The sequence below is a fragment of the Oryzias latipes genome, chromosome 2 (assembly GCF_002234675.1).
Source record: "Oryzias latipes chromosome 2, ASM223467v1".
NCBI classification, from domain to species: Eukaryota; Metazoa; Chordata; class Actinopteri; order Beloniformes; family Adrianichthyidae; genus Oryzias; species Oryzias latipes.
In genome coordinates this window covers 24,858,803-24,870,193 of record NC_019860.2, presented here as the reverse complement: position 1 = coordinate 24,870,193, position 11,391 = coordinate 24,858,803, and the positions used below count along the sequence as shown (strand labels likewise).

The window sequence follows — 11,391 nt, the reverse complement described above, 5'->3', positions numbered from 1 at the left end:
TAGAACAAGGGAGACTTCATGTGACCAGAAGGTAAATGATTCTGAGGATGCACCTGAGATGGCCGGTGTTAACAGAACAGTGAGGCTGTTGGCAGCCTCATCTATCTGACCATCTGCACACCTGATTTAAGTTTTGTGGTAAACAAATCATCAACATTGTGCTGATCCCACCGACGAGCACTGGGTTACAGTTAAACATGTTTCACCTAACCTCAGAGACACCGCTAACAACCAACTCTGTTTCAGAAAGAGCAGTGAGGGTCTAGGCCTCCAGCTGGCTACTGACGCATTAGACAGATTATTGAAACTAAGGAAACCAAGAAGCAACCAACAGTAGCCCTACCCACTTATAGATGGCCCCGGCCCTGACAATCCAGGAGTGTCCTTCTGTGGAACAACAATATAGACACACATGAGTAGATAAAAACTCTAGTTTATGAGGACAACCAGGGGACCATAGCACTTATCAGACAGAAATGCCAACGAGTGGACTTTATCAGGTCCACCATTAGAGATGGGAGGACATCACTGCCCCTCAGAAGACGTAGTTTCAGATGTTCTGACTAAACCATCACCAAACAGAAGTTGATGAGGTTTGCAGAGATTGTGTTTGGTGTGAAAGTGCCTGACATTTGAGTGACGTCCTAGTTGTTTGTTTATATGGCAATGCTAATGTACATAATGCAAGTCATTCACAAGTGGGAGTGTTGATGAACATATGACTGCTTGTAACTGCACACGTGTTGAACCTCACTTTGGTCTCTGACCGTGGTCAGAAGACGAAGGGAGATCCTCTCCAGGGTTGAAGCCTGATCTACCTCTGGGATCCACGTCCCCGTTTGGACCCTCAGAGCCTCCAGAGCGGGTCAAACCAAGAAAAGAACAGTCTCAGTTCTTTAAGGGGAACTTTCTTTATTATTTTTTCTCAACTCCAAACTGACGACTGACTGCACATGAACGCGTCCACACTCTTACATGCACTCTCTCACATGCACACTCACTCCCCTCCTCTGCTGCACCACAAAGAGGTGAGACACATCGGTTTAAACACACAATCCCACAACCCATGTGAGCAAAGACAACCTGTCCATATAAGGAGAATGCTCACTTCCTTCCTTCTCTCTCTCCACTTGACTCATGTCAGAGCTAAAGGTTTTTTTGTACTGCTGCTAATAAGAAGTCAGTGACTGAAGTCAGACGTGGCTGTCTGCTGTCATTTGTTCAAATTTTTCCAGTGCAGGAGGACAAAAGGTAGAAACCTGCGCTGAAGAATTACACCTGCTAACAGACCCCCTTCCCCGGACCGCTCCACCTGCTCCGGTACTTCACCTGGATTCCTCCGCCGCGGCGGGAAACGTGTGGATTCGGAGCGGGAGACTTCAGGGAAGAGCCCGGGAACATGGAGAGGCGCGTGCGTGCGCTGGCGCTGCTGGCGGCTCTCCTCTGTGTGGGTAAGCGGCTGCTCCAGCTCCTAAAGAATTCAGCATCATTAGGATTTATGACAAAAACTATTTGAATGGTATTTTTAAACTTTATGTCAGAAATCCCAGCGGCTAGCTGCGTCCACCTGCTGCCGGTCTGCACCGCGGTTCACAGGGAAAATCAAAAATATGAAGCTAAAACGTGTCAGCAGAGTCAGGCCGATTTAAAGAACGGCTTTAGAAAAGCTCAAATATTCCCACAAACCATTCTTTAGATCAGGAACGACACTGAAGTTGGCTTCTGATTCACCAGTGCACTAAGGTCACTTAGAACCGGGTCCTGTTCAAAAACCGCTGGACCTGGACTGCTCAAACCTGGATTCAATTCTGATTTAGATCCTGAAGAATCCGTTAAACACAATTTCTGATTTGATGTAATTTAAGGATAATAGGGACAATGGAAGGACAACTTGAAGCTAAACACCAAAACAGGAAGTTTAAAGTAAATCAGGAAACAAACCAAGAAACATTGAACAAAAAACCAAAACCTAGGTCAGGGTCACATGCTAACCGTGACCATAACTATGTGTCCAATCTGATACCTGTTTCCCAGTTTCTTTTGTATGTTGAGATTGTGATGTCTCCTCGTCCAGCCTTCTTTCCTGTAGTCCATCATAAAAATGCCACCTTTTGTCTGTGCCCAGTCTGTGAAATGAAACAAAGTGATTTAACACACCAGGTGATGTTATGGCCACCGCCTCCTACCTGTGTGAACAAATACAATAGTACAATGCATGCAGGTATGAATTGATACCAGTAGAAGACATGGCAACCCACGCACACAGGTACGTTGGGATGTTCTTCTTTGTTTGGGGCGTGGCCCAGCACCTCTGAAAAGATTAAAAAGTGAGAAAGTCCAGCATTTGTTTCAAATATTTGGGCTTTTCTTTGTTTGATTCTCATATCTATGCTACTTTCTACATCCCTATTGCATGGAAGTAGTCCGATAATGTCATTGGACCACTGAATGTTCTGTAGATGTGAGAAAGACTGCTGACATGCAGACGTCAGTACAGCGACACTTCAATGAGTGACGGACAGCATGTTCTAAGTTCTAACAATCAGCTGGTCTGCAGGTTGAAGTTCTTTCATTTCACTTGTGTTGACTCTCCAGCTCTGCTTCTGTCCTTCAAGTCTTTCCACATCTTCATTCAGTGACTTGAACTTATTCACCCACAAGTCTGAGGCCTTCAGGTCAGCAGCTTGTAGCTCTAAATCTCAAGTCTGTGCTGTAGTCCAGCCTGTTTTCCATGCAAACCCTGTTGTTGCAGGGATGAGATGGTATTTCCTAGGCCTTGCATTTTCACATTCAGCTGGTTTAGATGTCCAGTCATGTCCACGATAATAGAACTTCAGGAGCCACTCAGTGTCAGATAACTCAGGATGCTGGACATGTTTCATTTCAAGAAAAGGCCAGATTTCACTCAGACAATCAGCAAACAGCTGAGCACCTCCCCCCTTGACAACCAAAGCAGACCAGGATAACTCCTCCCACCTTCATCCAGCAGAGCTTTAAACTGGCCATCATTCAAAGCTCTGGCAACAATAAAGTTGACCACCCAAACGATCAGTGACATCACCTCGCCAAGCTGCTCGCCACACATCTGAGCACAAAGCGCCTCCTGATGACGGATGCAGTGAAACTGAGGACGAATCTCTTTTCATGTTCACAAAGAGACGTGATGAATCCTCTGTTGTTCCCCACCATGCATGGATCCATCAGCGCACATCCAACAAGTTCATCCATCGGTAGATTCTATTCTTTAGCAAACTCATGAAGGATTTAAAGACATCCTTCCCTCTTGTTGTCCCTTTCAGAGGAAAACAGAGACTTTCCTCATGTAGTGTCACAGACAACATACCTGGTAATCACACTGAACTGGGATCAATTGATCACGTCTGTTGACTCGTCCAGAGAGAGAGAGAAAAACTGTTTATGTCTGTTGATGAATTGATGTCCTTGACTTGTGTGGCCTCAGTCTGATTGACATCAGGATGGTCTGATCGTGAACAGTTCTAGCAGACAGAGGCGTGTCTTTATCTGTTTTAAAGAGTTGCTGCTGGCTAGCTTCAGTCTGGACATGATCCTGACAGGCTTTATTTCTGCTGTCCCCACAGGACACTTCAATGCAAATGCAGCATGAAATGTGTGGAAGTGTCCTTTAATATTTGACCTGTTCACTGATGCAATCTTATAACTGCATATAAGGCCCAGGCTTTGGACGCTCCTGGTTCCAGACCTTCTGCTTTGGACTGAATTAACTTCAGGAAGTGGTCAGAAAGAGTCGCAGACGCTTTAAAAAAGACGGCGGCTGTGGTCTGATGGCTGCTCTGCAAAGCGTCTCGTCTGACACGAGGAAATCAAACCCTGAACGTGACGGTCAGCCGCTTAGGCCTTGACCTTCTGCAGGAGAAACCCTCCACCCAACAGGCCGACCCAGATCCCAGCTGGCCTGCTGACGGATCACTCAGGTCTTTTTAAGGTCGAACCAGGTCTGGGTTCAGGTCTGGCTCCAGGTCTGGGTTCAGGTCTGGGTTCAGGTCTGGTTCCAGGTCTGGGTTCAGGTCTGGTTCCAGGTCTGGTTCCAGGTCTGGGTTCAGGTCTGGGTTCCAGGTCTGGTTCCAGGTCTGGTTCCAGGTCTGGGTTCCAGGTCTGGGTTCCAGGTCTGGGTTCCAGGTCTGGTTCCAGGTCTGGTTCCAGGTCTGGTCCCAGGTCTGGTTCCAGGTCTGGGTTCAGGTCTGGGTTCAGGTCTGGGTTCAGGTCTGGTTCCAGGTCTGGTTCCAGGTCTGGTTTAGGTCTGGGTTTAGGTCTGGTTCCAGGTCTGGTTCCAGGTCTGGTTCCAGGTCTGGGTTCCAGGTCTGGGTTCCAGGTCTGGGTTCAGGTCTGGTTCCAGGTCTGGTTCCAGGTCTGGGTTCAGGTCTGGTTCCAGGTCTGGTTCCAGGTCTGGGTTCAGGTCTGGTTCCAGGTCTGGTTCCAGGTCTGGGTTTAGGTCTGGTTCCAGGTCTGGTTCCAGGTCTGGTTCCAGGTCTGGGTTCAGGTCTGGTTCCAGGTCTGGGTTTAGGTCTGGTTCCAGGTCTGGTTCCAGGTCTGGTTCCAGGTCTGGGTTCAGGTCTGGGTTCAGGTCTGGTTCCAGGTCTGGTTCCAGGTCTGGTTCCAGGTCTGGGTTCAGGTCTGGTTCCAGGTCTGGGTTTAGGTCTGGTTCCAGGTCTGGCTCCAGGTCTGGGTTCAGGTCTGACGTTCCAGAGTCCCGTTGGACCAAACCTTCTCAGCACATCAGACCTGGACTCTGTTATGAGGATGAAGGACGAGTCCAAAGTCAGATGGACGGGTCAGTGGAAGCTGCTGAGGCAGGAGGAAGCATCCCATAATACTCTACAGTAATGAGTCCTCTGTGATGGGAGTTTGGCCCAACGTGAACATTCTTCCTCCTGTTTACGTTCACCTGTGATGATGGTGACGATGATGATGATGATGATGGTGATGGTGATGATGATGATGATGATGATGATGATGATGATGATCTCTTGGTCCCCAAAGGTCAGAGTCAGGCCCGGATCGTCAAAGTGCCTCCTGGTCCGTTGGTCAGAGTGGAAGGTGAGCCGGTCTCCATCAGGTGTGATGTCACGCAATACGATGGACCTCGTGAGCAGGTGAGGATGACATCACAGCACGCCTTTAAGCCCCGCCCCCCACTGCTTCCACTGATGGTTGATCCCTCCTCTCCCCCCTCAGGAGTTCGTCTGGATCATGTCCAAAGAGGATAAACGTCGGATCAACATCATCTCCACCATGGAGAGCGACTTCACGGACGCCGCTCTCAGAAGCCGCGTGGCGTCCAGCGACATCACGATACAGCGGCTGCAGGATAACGCGGTGGAGCTGAGGGTCAAAGCGGTGACGGCGCAGGACTCTGGGACCTACTGGTGCAGGACGCCCAGCACAGACTCAGTGACCTCCGGGAACTACGAGGCTCAGGTGATCCTGACAGGTAGGAGGCTGTCGGAGCGGTGGGAGGGGCCAACACCATGACCTCTGAACCCTCTGTTTGTGAGAACTCCTTCCTGGTGGTTGGAGTCCTGGTTAGCAGCAGTTGTTGATCACATTTGATCAGGGTGGACGGATTCATCTGTGGTGAGAAAGCAGCCTAAAACTGACAGACCGACAAAGCGGAGCGTCCCTCCGACAGACAGGAATTCTACGACGCCCAGTCTTTCCTTCATGGGAGTAGAGCTGAGAATGTTCAGTTGCACCAGATTTACACGCTCAGACGTTTCTCACCAAACTCTTCTAGCTCTGGTGGTCGGACACGCACTGCTAAACTGTAGAAGGACAGAGAGTGAAGAAGCCCCTCCCTGCCTGTACAGTGTGATCCCTAAGAGCTAACCACAGATTCAAGAACCAGCGTGGGGCGGGCTCTGAAACAGGCGGCACATGCCTGCAGTGTCCGACACGTAACAGGGAGGAAGGTGAGACGCAGGCGTGTCATAAATCCTGCAGACTGAACGAGGCGCCGTTAGTGCTGTTCACGTGACACATGCACGCTCCTCACTGCATCCTGACTGTTAGAAGAACACTGCACTAACCACACACCTGCGCACAGGTCAACCCTCACGCCGTCATGTGACCAGGCCTCAGGAGGCAGGAGGATTGTTTTTGTCGTCCGTTTGTCTTTAACCAGATCCTCACTTCCTGTTCTTCTCCTGTCAGTCATCCCCAAGTCCCTGAAGGTCTCTCCTCAAGCCCCGCCTCCAGTGGTTCCAGAGGGAGGTGACCTGGTCCTGGCCTGCAACGTCACCCGGGACCTGACCCACTCCACCTACCTGTCCGTCAGCTGGTCTGTGAAGAAGGCCGCCTCCCCCGAGGAGCTCCTCACCTTTGGTCCTGGGGAGGGAGTGACGGTGGGAGTGGGCGTGGCTCAGAGATTCTTGGACGGGGGCATACGCTTACTTCCTGGCAGGAACGGCGTCTTTCAGCTGGTCATCTCCAGAGCGATGGCGTCTGACAGCGGCGTGTACGGATGCACCGGCACCGAGTGGACCAGCGAGAACAGGAAGTGGGTCCAAATCGTGCAGAGCGTGACTGAGATGGGGCGGGTCACGGTCACCCCCACAGGTGAGAAGGCCGCTCTTCATCTCACCTTAACTGTTCCACACGCTCAGCTGAAGCTCCGCCTCCTAGGGAGGTTAGAGGTGACCTGAGAGGTCCTCTGTTGCTGCAGGCAGAGCCAATCGGTAGGTCTTAGCTTTAAGTAGACGTAGATGAGGAAGGTCACCATCTGACGTAGAAATGGACGGCAGCTCTGCTGGATTTGATGCTCTGTACGTGAAATCAGTGGTTGTCAATAGGTGGACAACAAAAGCACAGACAACTGAAATATTAATTAGCAAAGGGGAGTCTGGATACTGGCAAAGGAAGAACAATGAGATCCATGAGAGATCCTAGGTTTTAATAGTATTTTAGCCGGGCTGAACCTCATGTATCTAGAGGCAGACAACAACAGGTCTGTCAATGCAGATGCACTCATCCAGTCTCATGTCAAGTAGCCGGCGTATATTAAAATATGGAGGCCTGAGTTTAATAAAGCCTGTTTGATCCTTGGAGATGATTATAGGGAGGATATCCTCCAACCTACAGTATGAGACAAAATGCTGGTGTCTGTACCAAAGAGGGAGAGTGGTCTGGAAGAGCAGTCAGCTGGGTCTTTACCTCTTTTAGCAATGAGGGTAAAACAGGCCTCAGGAAAGGACTTGGGGAGAGACCCCACCCTGGAAGAGTCAGACAGCACAAGACATAAGGATGAGAACTTTGCAGACATTTCTGTTGGAAACCCATCAGAGCCTGGAGATTAGCCAGACTGCATAGATCAGGGGTCCCCAAAGTTTTTCCAGTGAGGGCCACACGACTTTCCATTTTCTGATCGGGGGCCGGGGTCAGTCAGAAACAGAAAAAGTCTAACAGTCTCAGGGGGGCAAAAATGTAAACTGAAAGCCATACATAACCAAACATTAATAACCCAATCTGATAATAAATAAGCCTCTCTGGGTTCTTCACCCAAAAAAAAATATGATAATCAGCAAATATATAATGGGACTCTTTATGAAATCAGGAAAAAACATAAAACCCTCTCTGGGTTCTTTACATAAAACGTCAGGAAATATTTAGTAACAGTATTTTAGACCAAATAAATGTCTGGTTGTTGACAGAAATAAACATGAAATCTCAGTTGTAGAGCAGAATCTCTGAAATGACTCAGACTCTGAAGGTTTTTCCGTTCTTTCCTTATAATCCAGAGGTTTTCAGGAGGCTAGACTCTGATCAACTTCCTATCTTAAATACTTGCATTCTGGATCAGTGTTTCCCTTAACTAACATTTTTGTCATTTTTCTGTTTTGATGGGGGGGGGGGGGGGGGTCAGGTTCTATGACTGGGGCAAAGTTCAATTATTCAAATAAGATTACATAAGATAACTTTATTTATCCCACAAGGGGGAAATCTTTATGGGAGAGCTTTATTGATGCTTCCACAACAGTGGCACCTCCAGAAATGTTTCAGGGGGGGGCCGGTAGGGGGCCACAATAAATCTTGGGGTGGCACACAGAAACCATGAGCTATGTTTTAAAAGTTCATTCTATTAAAACATATAAATCAGCCTTTAGAAAACCAACAGGAAGTTAAATGTGTACTGCTATATTTTGATGGTTGTATTTATATTTCATGCTTTGGTGTGTCTGCTTGGGGTGTTCAGCTCTTGACTGACAGATATTTATGAGTTTGTCTTCCTCATTCTCTTCGGTCATTCATGCTGCTCGGTCTCATCTTCCTCCTCCTCACTACTCCTCTGTCTCTCCCCTACCATCTCTTTCCCTCCTTCTGCTGGACTTTTCTTCTTAAAATAAGAATATATGTTGAATTTCTCTTCATTCTCTGAAAATTGACAGACACAAGCATCAACTAATAACTTTAGGTAACATGACAGAAACACATGAACATGCTGCAGTAACACAACAAAGAGTCATCAAATATGACAGGCCCACGGACGTCTACAGTAAATTGTCATCCCACATCCACCACCGCTGGTGATGCGGTGTGTTTGTAATTGTCCACAATACAGATCAGGTGATCTAAAGTAAACAGATTGTTAAAAGACCCACAGGAAATGTTTAACAGGTGGGAAAAGAAATGCAGTGGGGGGGGGTGTACTATGTGTGCTGAAACCAGTGCTAGCTCGATGCAGGAAGGGGGGGCGCGTGTAAGGGTGTGGAGGGCGTTCACGTCCGGTCAGTCGCTGTTTTGGAGTCAAGGAGAAAATAATAAAGAAAGTTGCTCTTGAAGAACTGAGCCTGGTTCTTTGGTTTAACCCGCTCTGGAGGCTCTGAGGGTCCAACGAGGAAGAACCCCGAACCAAAGTCATCCTCACCGTCTGATTCTGTTCTGCTTCCAGCAGCTCGTCTTTGGCTTTAGATGTCTGCACACGCAAAGGCAGCAGGGAGGGGAGGGGAGGGGGTGGGGCTGTGCATTTGGGATGAAATGCATAACTGATGCTACCACAGTCTATAGCGGCTAGTGGGGGGGCCAGGAGTGACCGTGCCACTGCTTCTGTGAGTCTTGATGGCCAAGCTAAAAACAATAATAATGCAAAAGAAAGGAGAAAAAAAAGGTTCTCTCTGGTATCGTTCAGGGGGCCGGGTCAGATGGGTGGGCGGGCCGGATCCGGCCCCCGGGTCGTAGCTTGGGGGCCCCTGTGTTAGACGTTCAGTGTCTGAACTACGTACATGACTTTCTGCAGGAAAGCTGCGTCTGCTTTAAGTTGTTTAGGATGAGAAAAGCCGTTCTTCTCCTAATGGGGGGGTTTAGACCTTTAACGTTCCAGCTGACCAACTTTATGTAACTGAGCATGTGGGTCTGTGGTAAAACCTGCTGCAGACAGGTGGATGTGTGAGCAGCCAGAGGAACAACAGTGGTGGCTACCAAAGGGCAAAAACAACAGTTTGGGATAGAGCCATAACTCCCCCACAGCCCCCCAAACCAGGAAGCTGCTCTAAAAATACAAGCTCTTCAGAACCAACTTTTAGTTTTAAATGTTCTCCCTGACAACAATCTACTCAGACTCTGAGGGAATATAAGTACACACTGCAGCCACTCTGGATGGCGTCTGTTCTACTGCTGACTCTGGCTGCATGGGGGGGGGGGGGGGGGGGGCTGCAGCACACCACAGACTACAGAGGCACCATCAGCACCATCAGTGCTGCAGACAGTACAATGCTTTCTACACCCGCTTTGAGACGCCCCCCCGCACAGAGGAACCAATACACTCTTGCACCATTACACCCCCCTCACCCCCACCAGTCGTCTCATCAGCCCAGGTAACCAAAGCCCTGAGGAGGGTCAACACCCGCAAGGCGACAGGACCGGACAACATTCCTGGACGAGCCCTCAGAGCTGCTAACGAGCTGACAGACGTTCTCACCTCCATCTTCAACCTGTCCCTCAGCCAGAGAACCACCCCCACCTGCTTCAAGACCACAACCATTGTCCCCCTCCCCAAGAAGAGCCCTCCCACCTGCCTGAATGACTACAGGCCAGTAGCACTCACTCCGATCATTATGAAGTGCTTTGAGAGAGTGATGCTGACCCACATCCAGAGCAGCATTCCAGACACACTAGACCCCCCCCTGCAGTACGCATACCGGCCCAACAGGTCCACCTCAGACGCCATCGCTGCAGCACTGCACACCTCCCTGTCACACCTGGAGAATAAAGACTCCTACATCAGGATGCTCTTTGACTCCAGTTCTGCCTTCAACACGGTCGTTCCCCACAAACTTTTCTCCCTTGGAATACATCCCATCATCTGTGACCGGCTCCTGGACTTCCTGACTGGGAGGCCTCAGTCTGTCAGAATAGGGAACAGGACCTCAGCCAGCATCATCACAAACACTGGCACCCCCCAGGGCTGTGTCCTCAGCCCCATCCTCTACACCCTGTCCACCCACCACTGTGTGGCCTCTCACAAGGACAACATCATCCTGAAGTTCGCTGACGACACCGCTGTGATAGGACGCATCACTGGCGGGGGCAGAGCGGCCTACAGGAGGGAGGGGGCCAGTCTGGTGACATGGTGTGAGGACAACAACCCCACCCCCCCTCAACACAGACAAGACAAAGGAGATGATAGTGGACATGAGACAATAAACCCTGAATGTTTGGATCTAAATGAAAGAAGAAAACAGCTTCCAGCTCCTCAAACAGAAACCTGATTGAAGAAAACGCCCCCCCCCCCCCCCACACACACACACAGCAATGGCCAACCTGGAACAGACCCTACACCCAGAGGTGAGACAGAACACAGACTGGGGTTACCTAGTCCACTCAGCTGAATGAAGACCATGTTAAGAGGCTCCAGGTGATGGGGGGGGGGGCTGATGTATCTGTTAGCCTCATCCACAGAGCCTCCATGTTGTGTCTCCATCAGCCACAGTGACCTGGAGCAGGATACAGCAGAGGGGTTTGAGTCTCTGGTTATAAGCTCATCATGTCATCAGCAGCATGTCTGAAAGCAGCTGGACGTCCTGAGACTAGAGGACTCAGTGAGACCAACTGTCCAGGACTACGGCATGGAAGACCTCCTTCACCTGGCAGGAGGGGCTCAGGTGCTGAACGCACTCCTCTGGAGGCTGTCAAACGTCTCCATGAGGTCCGTCACCGCTGACTCAGGTGCTCTGAAGGCAGCTCCACAGATCAGAGGCGTTGACCGCGGGCCTCCACCGCCAGGCGTGTTCGGTCCAGCTTTAGTCCAGCCAGAGACCCTGCAGAGAACCAGACTCAGAGCTGACTGCAGGAGGACCTAAGGTTCTGCTGTGGTTCTGCTGTGGTTCTGCACACATGTGTCCAGGTCTTCATCACAGCTGC

General features: G+C 49.9%; 1 protein-coding gene across 1 annotated transcript in view; it reads left to right on the top strand.

Annotated features, from left to right (window-relative positions):
• The first annotated feature begins 824 nt into the window (after positions 1-824).
• LOC101174974 (immunoglobulin superfamily member 8-like) overlaps positions 825-11,391 on the top strand; it is a 35,504-nt gene continuing 24,937 nt past the window's right edge. The window contains exons 1-4 of the mRNA XM_011493217.3: positions 825-1,451; positions 5,020-5,132; positions 5,215-5,470; positions 6,190-6,594. Of these exons, the coding sequence (XP_011491519.1) occupies positions 1,400-1,451; positions 5,020-5,132; positions 5,215-5,470; positions 6,190-6,594 (826 nt within the window). The 5' untranslated portion in view covers positions 825-1,399. The remainder of the gene's footprint in view (positions 1,452-5,019; positions 5,133-5,214; positions 5,471-6,189; positions 6,595-11,391) is intronic.